The sequence below is a fragment of the Notamacropus eugenii genome, chromosome 6 (assembly GCF_028372415.1).
Source record: "Notamacropus eugenii isolate mMacEug1 chromosome 6, mMacEug1.pri_v2, whole genome shotgun sequence".
Taxonomy (NCBI): domain Eukaryota; kingdom Metazoa; phylum Chordata; class Mammalia; order Diprotodontia; family Macropodidae; genus Notamacropus; species Notamacropus eugenii.
This window is the reverse complement of record NC_092877.1, coordinates 78,506,823-78,521,510: the sequence shown is the minus strand read 5'-3', so window position 1 is coordinate 78,521,510 and position 14,688 is coordinate 78,506,823. Positions and strand designations below refer to the sequence as shown.

Here is a 14,688-nt window from a genome sequence, read left to right as displayed (position 1 = left end):
TAAGAAAAAATAAAGGATCTCACAGGGTGGACCCTAACTCTAGCCCTGAGATTCCTGCTCAGACTCTGGACAGGATACCTGATCTGACACTTACTTCTGCTAATTGGGGAGGGGCTCTTATGAACAAGAAGCATTTTGAAGAGTTTTTAAGGATAAGAAGAAAATGTTAGAGTAAATTAAAGTAACCATTCTGGAATCTTCAAAAATGCATCCCCTTTGTGTTTGAATATCTTTTATTATTTCTTTCTTTCCAAAAATATGAGAATCACATTAGGTACACAGATCACATGAATAATCCCAGTGGAAAAAAAGCATATAAAGTGCAAATGGGTCTACTGAGATGCTTAACATATATATTTACAGTGTGGTGTGGACAAATTGAAAAGATATTGCAAAATATACACTTTTTTGCTTATATTGCCTTTTTATACGTATATATTTCATAGATAAATACTTTCTTGTTTTCAAAGGTAAGTAATATAAAACCAGAATCATACAAGTTATTTTCTACATAACATGAAAAAGCCATACATTTCAGGGTCTATACATATAGACTATATTGGTATATGTTTAGGAAGAGTTATATACACAGTGGAAGGTCAGGGGAAGGCTCCATATGATCCCAAATGGGGTGACATGTGATTAGGGAAATGGGCTAGTTGTTCTTCCTCATCCTATATTCCCCTTTTCTATATTCTCTTTGGAACTTGGAAATTATTGGTAGAGCTCAGTTAAGTGGGATGAGAGGAAAGAAATGTATGTGGCTGGCAGAAAGGCGAGTGAAGTTGTTCATTCTTAGAAGACTGGCCCATGAAAGGCAAAGAGAGAGCATCAGAGAGGCTAGTATGTACAAGCTTCCTCACCCCACTCACGTGCACACACACATACATCAAAAGGGGCTTTGGGACCAAGGCTGACTGGTCAATTCAGCCTTCTAGATTACCCTCTGGGGATGCTGACTGGCTCAAGCCTTTCCAGTCACATATTCACCAAGCAGCCTCTTTTAAGAAGCACGAGTTTAAGGGACCAAAGAAGACAAGAAATGGAAATGGACAAAGCTCATTCCTGGCAAATGAAAGAAAATTTGGAAAGAGGTTCCAGACTAATCTTTAACAGGTGATCTTAAAGCTGAAGGTTGACAAGGTGCTTTTGTCTAGCCAGACTATCATCCTTTGAGGATGCAGAAGAAACTAGGCATGGTCTGTCTGAGGAGGGTCATGCTTTTGAAATCCACATTTTCCCTAGGGCAGGGCCACTGCCTCTCTACCTCCTCTCAGCAGGTCTGGCAGGTTTTCTTTTCTGTGAAAGGGACAGAAAGATGCAAGGACCCAGAAAGAAGAGGGCTCACAGCAAGACCATTCACCCATTAAAAGGCCAGGGGGCTGGTCCACTGGCCAGTCCCTCTGGATCAGACAAGACACAGCTCTCAAGACACCTTGGGCCTCCTGGGAGGTCCTCTCAGGATGGTCCTCTGATCCTGCAGGCAGCTCAGTTCATTCCATTCCCCCTCCCACTGAGGGTAAAACAAACTTCACAACATGACTCATAAACCACTAACTGGGGTTTGCAGAAAAAAACTTAGCCCACAAAATATCAAGGCCAATTTTCACAGCCAGGGTTTAAGAGACGGGCAATCGCGTAAGATGGACAGAGGAATGGATCTTTCCTAACCATAGAGAGTTTGTCATAACCTGCCCCACCTCCTCATGACAGATGAGGCCCTTAGACTATCTGAGTGGAAACAGTTCTTTGCACTGACCTTTGTGATTCTGGCTTTCTGGAGTATTCCATATTTAAAATGATCCATGGCAGAAGTCTGAGCTGCTGCTTACAAAGAAGCTGCTGACCAACTGGCAACTCAAGTGCTCACTGCCCTGGGAACATTACCACCTTCACATCCCCCTATTAGTAAGAGATTCAAAAACACATCTGCAACCTTTTTTTTGCTTCTTAATTCAATTGTTATCTTTCAGAAATACCTTTTGAATGTTCTAGAAATTGCCAGGTTATAGACTGCCCAGGAAAAACTGTGGAGACTATAAAGGGGGAGATCAGGAAAGAAGGGGCATGAGCATATGCAATAGTTCTACCTCACTAAAATTTATCTTTGGTGTTGGGCATCATGGTCATCAGCCTGTAGAGACAGCTCAAACCTATCTAACTAACCAGAGAAGCTGCCACAGCACATGCTGCTGACCACCAGCAGTTTCTCCTGGGCATGGAAAGGGTGTCCACATGGTTTGCTATAGATAAAACTCAGCTCTTAACCTTCCCCTTCCTGCAAGTCTCCATGTGGCAGGGAATGGAGGGGCATGTGACTTAATAGGACTGTTCTGAGTGGTACATGTCACTGGCTGGCATCTTCTCTACCTAGGCCTGCCCTGCCTCCAAACTTTGTGGAACCAAGGAAGTACTCATTTCCTATTTACAGTCAGGTCTTTCCTGGGAAGAGCCATGTGCCTTAGCAACCAAACTCACACTTATTTAAAAATAAAATAAAAGCATAACTTCTATATGGAATGGAATTCTTTCCTCAAGCTTTTTCTTTCTGAAAACTGTTTAGGGCTTTAAACCAAGTCTTGTTAGTCAGTGGCTCTAGTGTATCTGGAGAAAGTATAAATAACTGACCTAGACAGGATTCATCTTGCAAAATCCCTATGGTTCTTGTCCCAGACCTTTTAGAGTGCCAGAAATCATGTGAGAGAGAATTGTGGCCCTGGTAAGGACGGTGATTTGATCATTGTTTCTGTCAATGGTCAGCCAGCCTTACCTGCTAATGCTTGGGGTTCTGGGATGGAGGATAGGAATAGCAAATTTCTATGGCTCCATTTTTCCAATGGATAACTAACCATCTGACCCTACCCTTCCCATGCTTCAATGGAGGAAGGGCAGATAGACCAAGAAATAATCCATCTTTTCTCCTGATCTCCAATCGCCATCTTACTATAAAGCCGTGCTGCTAGAGAAGGTCTTTAGGTCTTGGCCCTCCTGCTGGATCTCCTTAGTTATGGCTGCCACATTCTCATATACCTCAGAAACCTTGATGGGGATATCCTTGACATTCTCCTCATCTTCAAACAGATCACAGCATTTACTGCAGCGGCAGCACTTGGGGCATCCACACAGCACGCAGCATGTCCGACAGCAGACGCGGCAGCAGATACGACAACACCAGCAGCAGGGCAGCTGGCAGCAGCTGCCCGTGAGAAGAGATACCAGCCCATCCCAGGGCTGAAGAGAGCGCATCCACAGGGGCAAGAAGTCCCAGGTTTGAAGCTTCTTAGGGAGAATTTGAGGACAGCGGGCTTGGAGGACCCGCATCACCAGTACCACCAACAAGAGAAAGAGGATGGGTGCCCCTACCCCCACCAACACAGGCCAACCTGCCAGGGAGAGGCCAAAGACGATCAGTGGTAATAGGAAAAAGCAGACGATCAGGTAGAAGATGGCAAACCAACGGTAGGTGGCTGTGATATTTCCTAGGCCCCTGGCAAGACGGATCGGCAGACGTGTGAATGGGATTGGATACCAAAGAATGATTCCAGAGATGTTGAAAAAGAAATGACACAGGGCAATCTGAAACCAAAATGACAAGATAAGATGAAAATTCATCTAGCAGACACACACAGGGAGTCAATCAGGGACAGTGAAGGGAACTCAGAGACAAGTGGCGATGAGAAGGGAAGGGAAAGGTCAATGGTGTCACAGAAATCATCATCACAAATATTTTCATTGTGGGTTCATGAACTTAAGAGCCAGGAGGGACAGCAGAGGCATCTAGTCCAGTCTATTCAGTTTTGCAAGAATACAGAGCAGCAGGAGATGAATAATTGTTACATTAGGTGTGACCTTGAGAGCACTGGGCCTGAAGTCAGGAAAACTTGGGTTAGAAGCTCGCCTTGGCCTCCCTTTGCTCATCTGTGAAGAAGCAACAGAGCCCTTCCTTCACTGGCTTATTGTGAACATCCAGAGAGATCATTATGTGAAGTGCTTTGGAAACTTCAAGGCACTCTGCCAATAAGAGTATTCCTGATGATGTCAGAAGAAGAACCATGCATGTGGAGTCTGAAGACCTAGCTACAATTTAAATCAATTAGCATTGATACTACTACTACAGCTATTGCAGAGCCCTATGTTTGAGACACAGAAAAGTACCTGACCCCAGTAAGCTTCCATTCTGCTCCTATTCTGCACTGGCTGTGCCACTTTCTACCTGCATGACCTCCACCTTCAGCAAAAAGCTCTTGACTACAAAAGGATGACTAGATGATCTCAAAGATCCCTTCCAGCACTTAAATCCTATGAAAATGGGCCTCTTTGCAAATGGGCATGCAGGAAGGAGCTAAATGCAATGAAAAGCTTGAGTCCTAGCTTAGAAACAAAACAAAAGGGATATTTTAAGCCACTTTTGCTGAGTTCCAAAACAGTGGCTTCAAAAACAATTTAGTTAATTAAAAACATTGCTCCAAATGGAATTAAGTACCAGTGAGTTAAAAAGCAACGAAATTAATAAAAAAAATTATTGCATTCCAGAACCCATGAGACTTTTATAGTAATTATTTTCAAAATCAGTTTTGGAATTCATTGTTTTACAAAATTCATCTCATTGTGTTATCATGCTTTGAATCAAGCTCTACTCCCAGACCTGCTACCCACCCTTTTTTGTCACCTTTCTCCTACACAGGCATTGCCTGGCCTGCCTACACACCAGCAGGTGCCATTTCCCTCCCTTGCCAGAGACAGGAGGAGAGGAAGAGGAGAAGGCAGGTACCTAGTGAGGCAATATTCACACTGGAGAACGTTAAGGGCACCACCATCCTGGCCTTGTCTAGGCTGCAGATCTCAGCTTTGTCCCTTCCCTCTCTCCTGCCTTCCAAGGGATCAGTCCCTAAATCCTCCTGTGGCACCTCTTGTATGGATCCCCTCCTTTCCATTCCTGATGACACCACCAGATCTTCATTTTTTGTGGCCTGGACTTGGAGTAAGATGGAAAATAATGCTGCTTTTCCTCTGACTGATACTATTTGTGTGATGTTGGGCAAGGCACTTAATCTCAATTCCCTCATCTATAAATTGAGTGGGAATTGGGCTGGATGACTTCTGAAAATCCTTCCATCTCTAGATCTATGGCCTAGGTCTATTCCAAAAGCCTCCCCCTGGCTGGTCCCTTGATGGTGATACATCACACACACACACACACACACACACACACACACACACACACACACACACACACACACACACACACACACACACACACACACACACACCACGCACACGTTTTCTAAATCAAAGCTCTGATGACATCCTACCCTTAAATCCAATACCTCTTTCCTTCCCAGTGTTTGAAGGATAAAAACCAAACTCCTTGGTTCAGCTTTCAAGGCCCTCTAGAGCCTGATCCTCTTCTGCCTTTTTCAGCATTACCTCTGCTGCTCAAAGGAGATGCTATCTATAAATGTCCTATTGACATCATCAATGTTATTACTGCCACTACCATTATCATTCATTCCAGTGAAACTGGTTCTTCAAAAATGCTTGTTCACTTGACATATCCCTAGGACCTTGGTTCACATCCCTCCCCCTTTCAGAAGACTTTTCCTCCTGCTCTCTGCTCAAACACATCCTCAGCATCCTTCAAAGAATAGATTTACTTTCCCCCCTACGAAACCAACAGTCACCTCTCCCGCCTCTAAACACAAAAAAACATGCATCTGTACCAGTCACTGAGCAAGTAACAGAACTGGAATTCAAACTCAGGTCTTCTGACACTAAAGTCAGAAGTTCTTCCTGCCATATCACCTTTTCTGACTGATAGGAGAGCAAAAAAAAAGGAAGTTATCCATGCCTTTTTCAACCATTTTATGTGGGGGACAGGGGATAAGGTAGGGGATGGGGAGTAACTAACTGTTCATCATCCTAATTTGTTTATTATAGACAGAACTTAGAGATAGTTAAAATATCAAAAATGGTTGGATTAGCTCACAATTCCACCAACAATGAATGTGTCACAAATTTTCCACATCCCCTCTAACATTTGTAACTTTCTGCTTCAATCATTTTAGCCAGTCTCATAGGTGTAAAACAATATCTTAAGGTTGTTTTAATCTGCATTTCTCCAATCAATAATGATTTAGAGCATTTTATATGACTATATATTGTTTTGATCTCTTCAATGGAAAACTGCCTTTTCATATCATTTGACTATTAAACATTTGGGGAATGACTCATATTCTTAGTGATTTGACAACATTCTTTATACATTTGACATATGAAACCTTTATCTGAAAAACTATAATCATGTTTTTCTATTTTTTTTTTTACTTTCCTTCTGATCTTGGCTATATTTGTTTTATTTGTACACAACCTTTTAAATTTAATGTAATCAAAATTATTCACTTTATACCTAACATTACTCTCTGTATTTATATATCTGGTCATTATTTAAAAACTTTAGCTTCTGAGAACAATAGCTAGGGAGTTTTCTCGGTCACAGGTCACCATTCTGAGGCAGGTAAGAGCTTATGAAGCATGGGATAAGAAGGATACCAGCATGTTTATTGGAAGGATTTAGTAGTAAGCTAAGAAAAGAGAGCTTAATTGAAAAAGATAATGAATCACAACTGTGCATCCTGACCTGGAGTGAACTTTGTAAAGTATTTCCAGGGCTAGCTAAGGCAGCCAGGATGGCAGTGGTGGTGGTACCGATGTTGGAGCCCAGGGTTAAAGGGTAAGCTCTCTCAAGGCTGATCACACCGATGCCTAAGGGGAAAAAAGAGACGTTGGATTCCATCCAGGGTGGGAATGACTGAGTATGGCATTACCATATGTAAAAATGGAGACAAGGGAAAGGGGGAGGAAGGGAAGACTTACCAACAAGAGGAGTGATTGCAGAGGTGAACACAGAGCTACTCTGCACAATAAAGGTCATTCCCGCTCCAACAAGGATGGCAAGGTAGCCAGCCAGCCAGGTAAAAGGGAAGGGAAAATCTGGGAAACAGGAGAAGAAAAAAAGCACCATTTCTACAATTGTCCTGGTCAGCCTTTCATATCCCATACAACACATCACTCTGAGGTCAATTCAGAAACAGTCATTTTACTAAAAATTCATTCTAAAACCTAGAGCAAAAATAGTTTCCAAGGTAATTAAAGGCAATCAGCAAGGAGTGGGTGTCTCTGGAGCTCCCTGCCACATCCTAACAACAACATTTATTCCCTTCTTTGCTCAAATGGGATTAATATTTGTAAAAAACACTAAGCACGGTCTCTAGCACATAGTAGGCATTATGAAAATGCCCTCAGGTGAGGGAACTCCCTCTCCCAATGCAGATTGGCAGATTTTCAGTAATAAATAGTCTTAAAGAGTCACCCAGAGCTCTGAGGGCTCTCCAAGACTGGCTCATAAGGCAAATTTAAAAGCAAAAAGACAACACAAATTCCCAGGATTATTGATCTGGAAGGAAAGAACCCAAGTGGAGACCAGGGTCATGTGGAGTTCTTCCCTGCAGACAGATGGGTCAGGTGGGGACCTCAGTGAGTACAATGAGAGAACCAGTGAGTCTCTTTTGTCATAAGGACTCTGACCACAGAAAGGCCCAGAGAGAGTGGAAGGCTTACCTGTGTTAATGGTCTTCTTAATCACTGAAGCAACTTGTCCCTTGAGCACAGAGTTTAGGACCTTGACAATCAAGATCAAACAAGTGCACAGGACCAGCAAGGACAGGGCCAGGAGAATGAGGCCAATACCCAGATCTGAGAGATTGACATTCACAAATGCATGTTTGCCTGTAGGAAGGAGAGGAGCCCCTTAGCATCATCTTTGTCTTCCTCCTCATCACTTAACCTGGGTACACACTGTTCTACACACCACCATGCCTTGTATAAAGTGAGCCTAATTAAGCACAGGTTTATATAAACCTCAACAAATATGCAAGTTAAATCCAAATAACATTTAGCCCCAGGACCTGCTTTAGAGTCAGGGTCTCCAACCTTTTTATAAGAAGCCATTTTTGATCCCTAAAAAGTCTTGAAACATTGAGTGTGGGAAGGTGCGTTGACAGTCAAGTAGTCCCTGTACTCCCAGTAACCAACTGGAAAGAGCCCTGGTTGGAATCTTGACTCTGTTCTCTGCTATGACCTCTGACAGTGGGCAGGTTCCTTCCCCTACCTGTGTGGGGTGTCCTGCTATGTAAAATATGAGGGTTGGACTCAAGAACCTCAAGGGATCCTTCCTGCTCCAACAGAATCATCTTTGCACCAAAGCTGGCACTTTCCCCCTTCCCAGGAATGGATTTGCCCGAGTCTGTATTACTTACTTGCTACTTCAGTTTAATTGTACAGAAAAGTGCTTTGTAAAGTGCCATAAAACATAATAATAACAACAGCTGACATTTATCTGGTGCTTGAAGGTCTGTAAAGGGCTTTACATACTGACTATCATTTGATCATCACAACAACCCTAGAAGGTAGTTGCTATTATCATCCCCATTTTACAGATAAGGAAACTGAGGCAGATCACAGGTGACTGACTTGCTCAGGGTTACTCAGATAGAGTCTCTGGGGCTAGATTTGGACCAGATCTGCCTGACTCTGGGTTCAGAGCACTAGCCAGTGCACCATTGTGAGGAGGACATTGTTAGAACTGATGTTTGAGCTTCAGTTCCTAAATTACCTTCTAGTAGCAAACTACAGACCTTTAGGCAGGTAGAGGTAGGTAGTTACTCCCCAAAGCCATTATAAAATACTGGGTCTGGATTTCTTTCCACTATACCAGTATGAGGAGAACACAGTTAGAATTGACAGAACCATGTGGAGAATAGGGTTAGAAACTCCTCTTTCACCCAGCAGACTTTCCAGCAGATTTCTTACTCACACTTTGCAATGTTCTCTTCATATGTTGTGTTCATGAGGGTCCAGGTCATGTTCCCATCCGTCCAGCAGAGACTGGGAGAGGTACAATTTTCTGGTGAGGGAACAGTAACGTTGCTTAAAGTCTAGATGACACAATAGAGGGAGGAAAAAACCAGTTACTTAGAATGGTATTTTGTGAAGATGCAATTTATAACACTGAAAATACAAACCCTATTGACCATTGAATCCCCACTTTCTCCTCTTTTCTACCTCACCTTCCCCATAACCTCGGGAGAAGACCTTCAGCCTTTCTGCTTGGTCTGTGGAGCACTGGCTAAGCCAACAGAACATCTGGATTACTTCTGAAGGCCAGCTGAGTTGCTGTCAGACTGAGCACTGTGACCCCAGAATGGGGACTTGGGCAACCAATTGCTCATTTGCTTTAATAAGCAGTCTTGTTCTGCCCCATAGTCTGAGGTATAACTAGGGCAGGGTGACTAGAGCTTTGGTCTAGGGAGCTCAATTCATAGAAACCAACAACACTTGCAGCCCCTCAACACCACAGGAGGAACAGAAAGGTTTCAATCCCCCATCTATGTTCTTTGAGTCATTTTCTGATACTTACCACATTTTTAGAAGTTTGACACCAAATCTTTATCAGGCTCTTGTTTTTTGCTGCCTCATCTCCTGTAGCAACTTCATTTATGACGTTTTTATCCAGCTGGGGAAAGCAACAGACATGAGGAAGAGTTAGCCTGTTCCTCAGCTATGATTTGTGAGTGCAGTTAATTAGTTACTCTCCTAGGGGCTCCAGTGTTCAGAGGAGAAAACCTGGATGTGAGCAAAAGGGAGACACAGATGGGCCCCATTTCCAGAGGCCTACACCTACATATATGACCTTGCGTTATCTTACTATGACCAGGGTCAGACCAGATAAACCCTTTGACCCTGTTCCAGGGGGCGTGGTAGACCATTGAAGCCAATGAAGATCTCTCTCTTTTGTCACTGTATCCCCCAGCGACTGATCCATGGTAGGGGATTAATAAATGCTGATTGGTTATGAGGCATCCCTTGAGAAAGAGCTCCTCTTTGACCAGAGGAATGGCTAAGTATGAGCAGAACTGAAATGTTTTTGCTAGAGATTGATACATCACACTGATCTAAAGTGGTGGAATGGTTGAGTCTTATTTTGGCCAGTGTGGAGGTGAAGAATGTATCTCTACCAATGGAGTGCTCCAAGCACCCCAGTGCTTTCTCCTTAGCTCCACTCGCCTAAGCAATGAAAAGAGAATCCCAGTGAGCAGGAGAAGCATCCAATGAGCACTTCATATTGGAGGAGGAGAATTTTTCACTCTCTTTCCAAGGGAATCAAGTTCACCACTGGCGCTATTTCACCTTAAATTTAAAAATCAGAGTGATGCCTACCTGGATGATGAGTTTTGTGAGGGGATCTGTGATGACTTTCAGGAGTTCAGGGGCATTATCTCCACTCTGGATATGAAAGGATTTCACTATGACATTGGTGAGGTGGTAGAGGTAGCTTGTGATCACTTCCACAGGCAGCAGAACCAGCACTGACAACCAGTTAAAAAAATCATGGACAGTAGCTCCAGCAAATGCCCTAAAAGAAAGAGAAAACCCAAAGTGCTTAATATTATGGCACTGTGTTGTCACTGTCATTAAGTTACTTACTCTGTGCTGAAGGAGGAAACAGGGCATAAATGTCATGAGACGTACTTGAACCTTAGAAAGACCTGGTTTCAAGTCTCCTTCTAGTTAGAGGACCATGGCCACTCCTGGAGTTACCAATAAGCATCAACACTGGCCAGGTTTCCACTTTGGAAGTTTCCTCACATCAGTGAAACCATAGATCCAGTTGCCCCCCGCAAAAGTGGACAGAGCATGTGAAGGTAAAAGACTGCATTGTCTACACATATCACCATATTACCATCTGAGTTCCCTTGCCATATTGGCAAGATGGATAGACTACTGTACCTGGAATCAGGAAGACATGAGTTTAAATCTAATTTCAGAAGCTTACTGGCCATGTAATCCTGGCCAAATCACTTACCCACTGACTCAGTTCCCTCAACCATAAATGGTGAATTATAACAGCACCTGCCCCCCAGGGTTGTCAGGAGGATGAAACAAGACAATATTTATAAAATGCTTTGCCAATTGTAAGCCTCCACATAAAGGCTAGCTATTATTATATAACATTATACATAAAACTATATATTCCATAGGTATTACAAAAAGAGGTAGCTAAGTGGCACCATGAATAGTATGCTGGGCCTGAAGTCAGGAAGACCAAACTTCAAATCCAGGCTTAGACACTAGCTATGCTGCCATGACCAAGTCACTTAACCCATTTCTGCCTTTTGTTTCCTCTGCTATAAAAAAATGGGGATAATAAGAACCCTCCTTTCACAAGGTTGTTGAGAGGATCAAATGAGGTACACATGTAAAATGGATAATAGCACACTGCCTGGTACATAGTAGGTGCTTAATAAATACTCGTTCCACTCCATTCCATTACTATTTCTGTGGAACATGGGAGCTGTATGAAAGCTCCCTACTGTAAAGGAGCATGTCATGAAAATGTTCTTCCTTCAAGTTAAAAGTGTCTCCTCTATGATCAGCTTAGGTCTACTGGGATAGATGAAGCAGTGGTTATCGTGTTCACTCAAATATTTACTGGATATTTACCCTGCAGGATCACCACTAGGTCTTGAAATATTTGTGATTCACCGACTGAAGCAGGATTGCATTAAAAAGCACCAGTCAGGGGTTAAATATGGGTGGGCCCAATGGCACAGAATGACCAAAGGATGTGAGTACCCAGTGAGGTCCTTCTCCTGACTTGCTTCTATTGACTAAGAGACAACGTATGGCATTTACCATTAAAGGATAGTGCCACCTCTCAACACAAATTCCATCTGAGTTTCCCTATCTGGCTCTGTCCTTGAGTACAGTACCCTGATTATACTCAACAAGAAAGGAAAAAATGATGGGATCATCACTTCTTCCAAGTTTTCGTAGTCTAACTTGCTCTGAGCCCCTTATAGGAGTCAGTAAAACCTGAAAACCAGTTCAGAAAATAAAATGCTGGTGATATTCCCTTCACCAGGGAGACAAAGACTGCCTTTGTCTGTTATTCAGCAGCAGCAGCGCCCCCAAAGACCTATCACCTATCCCCACACCACATTCCTAGAATGTGTTTTGCTTTTTATGAGTCTAGAAGGACAAAATGCAAAAGGGAATGCACTGTACCAAAAATGAAATCATTATCAATGGATACCTTATGATTAAACTGACTCATTTGAACTGCTCAGTATATATGTTCATCTCACAATCTGCACTGTAACAAAGTCCATGGGAAGAGCCTAGGAGGTATCTGTGGAGCTGAGTGAAGATTCTCAACTTTATCAAAGACAGTTACTGCGGTGATGAAAACAACATAACTAGAAAATAAGTGAGACAAAAATTCCTACCTTCGAAATTCATCCCTGTCTCCAGCCTGCATGAGGGCCACCACAGTATTGGTGACTGAAGTCCCAATATTGGCTCCCATGATAATGGGAATTGCCGCCTTTACTGTCAACACTGTCAAAGGAAAAAGATCAATGAAGCAGAAAAAATGTGGAAATTCACAGAGAGGAGAAAAAGCTTAAACAAATTAAGGAATCAGCTTTAAAAAAAAACAACAGTAGGGAAAGTTATCTAGTCCAACCATGACCAAAAAAAGAAATCCTTTTGAAAAGATCCCCAGCCAGTCATTCATTCAGCCTTTGCCTGAAGATCTCCTGCGTAGTGAAGAACAACTCAGCACAGCTGAGACCAAGTGCCCAGAACTGTAACTAGGGTACGATATGGCAAGAAAACTAGAGAACACTGGTAGCAATGTTGGGGAGTGCGGTCACTTCTCCAGTGGTGTCTGTGATGATAGCTCTATCCCAAGATTGGAAAGATGGAAAAGCAGGAAGATAAAAATTAAAGGCCAGCCCATGTTGTGAATAAATACATGATTCTAAAATTTGAAATGAAATGAAATTCTTCTAATGGATCCAGGCTTGCCTAACTAACAAGGCTACGTGTGTGTGTGTGTGTGTGTATGAGAGAGAGAGAGAGAGAGAGAGAGAGAGAGAGAGAGAGAGAGAGAGAGAGAGATAACTCACGTGAAGAGGATACCATGCTGACAATGATGGATGAGGACGTGCTGGAACTCTGCACCATGACAGTTACCAACACACCAATCACCAAGCCGGCCACTGGATTGCTCAACACTGAACCATCACGGAAAATCTCCCCAGCCATTTTTCCTGCAAAGATTATGATATTAAAAGAAAAAAAATAACATATATCGTAGTAGATTGGGACCGCTGGGCCACAGACCAAACGCTAGGGACCACTGAGTGAGAGGAGGAGTCACTGGCTGTTGAGGCAAGCAATGTGACAGAGAGCAGTAAGGGCTGAATTTGGTTTCAGGAAACCACAAGACAGATCCTATCTCTGTCTCACTGTGTGAGCATAGGCAAATCACTTTTCACTTTTCTGCACAAATTTCAAAGTCACAGAAATGCCAATTATTATCATCTTTTGCCCTGAACCTCACCACCTTCTCTCATTCCAGTTTAGCATCTCTACTGTATCCAAACAAATCCACTTACTGTTCCTCACACATAGTTACATGTTCCTGAGCCTTGGAAGAATTACTCTGACCTATCTAGAATTAAAAGAATTGCTGTGCCTCCCCTTTCCTCCAGTCCCTCCCCAAGTATTCCTTCCATTAGAGGGGAGGGGCACTCTCTTCCTTTAAAACTTTTCCACCCAGTTCTGTCCTTTACCATGCATCTCTATTACACTGCGGGGTTCTAAGGCAGCTGGTTGATGCAGTACATAGAGCACTGGACCTTGAATCAAGAATACATGAGTTCAATTCAGCCTCAGACACTTACTAGCTGTGTGACCTTGGACAAGTCACTTAATCATTCTCAGATTCAGTTTTCTTGTCTATAGAATGAACCTACCTCACAGGGCCATTATGAGGATGAAATGGGATAATATCTGTTAAGGGCTGAGCACAGTGCCTGACACATAGTAAATGATATATAATGCTTGTTCCAGTTCCCCATAAGACCTGAGATCCCTTTTCATGTGCATGTTGTGTCATCCCAACAAAATCACAAACTTCCTGAATTTAGAGATGAGTCTTCTATTTCCTCGTGTGCCCCTATCCCTGTCCCAGAGCTTAGTGATAATAAATAATATCTAACCACTATTAGTCTGCAGAGCAGAAGCAAGAAAGGCCAGGCTTTACACAAAGGAAATGGAGTAGGGAATGAAGTCAGTTGTCTAGATGACTGTTATTCAGTCTTTTCAGATGTGTCCAACTCTTCATGACCCCATTTGGGGTTTTCTTGGTAAAGATACTGGAGTGGTTTGCCATTTCCTTTTCCAACCCATTTTACAGATGAGGAAACTGAGGCAAACAGGGTTAAGTGACTTATCCAAGGTCATACAACTAGTAAGTGTCTAAGACCAAATTTGAACTCGAAGATGAAACTTCAGGCTTAGCCCTTTATCCACCTCACCACCTAGCAAATAGGCAAATGGTTGGGATCAAAAATAAACAACCATCTATCCATTATACCAATTAAAGTCAACAGTGTAAAAAACACACTAGGCCAGGCTGGGGATTAAACACAAACATGCACACACACACATACCCTGAAGAATTTGTATAGAGAACATAGGAAAGAGTGAGGTAGAAGAAGGCTTGGAAAAACTGACCCTAATTCTCATGCTTAGTGTAAATCTGACCCATTTCACTTTTCT

The 14,688-nt window shown here is 42.8% G+C and overlaps 1 protein-coding gene across 3 annotated transcripts in view; it reads right to left on the bottom strand.

The window, feature by feature from the left end:
* Nucleotides 1–215: 215 nt before the first annotated feature.
* Nucleotides 216–14,688, bottom strand: part of SLC34A2 (solute carrier family 34 member 2) — a 151,349-nt gene continuing 136,876 nt past the window's right edge. For all 3 annotated transcript variants that reach the window (XM_072620400.1, XM_072620401.1, XM_072620399.1), the window contains 9 exons: nt 13,029–13,172; nt 12,345–12,456; nt 10,276–10,471; nt 9,476–9,571; nt 8,873–8,993; nt 7,618–7,785; nt 6,874–6,990; nt 6,638–6,762; nt 216–3,576 (listed from right to left, as the gene is read on the bottom strand). In XM_072620400.1, coding sequence (XP_072476501.1) covers nt 2,944–3,576; nt 6,638–6,762; nt 6,874–6,990; nt 7,618–7,785; nt 8,873–8,993; nt 9,476–9,571; nt 10,276–10,471; nt 12,345–12,456; nt 13,029–13,172 — 1,712 coding nt within the window. In that variant the 3' untranslated portion in view covers nt 216–2,943. The remainder of the gene's footprint in view (nt 3,577–6,637; nt 6,763–6,873; nt 6,991–7,617; nt 7,786–8,872; nt 8,994–9,475; nt 9,572–10,275; nt 10,472–12,344; nt 12,457–13,028; nt 13,173–14,688) is intronic.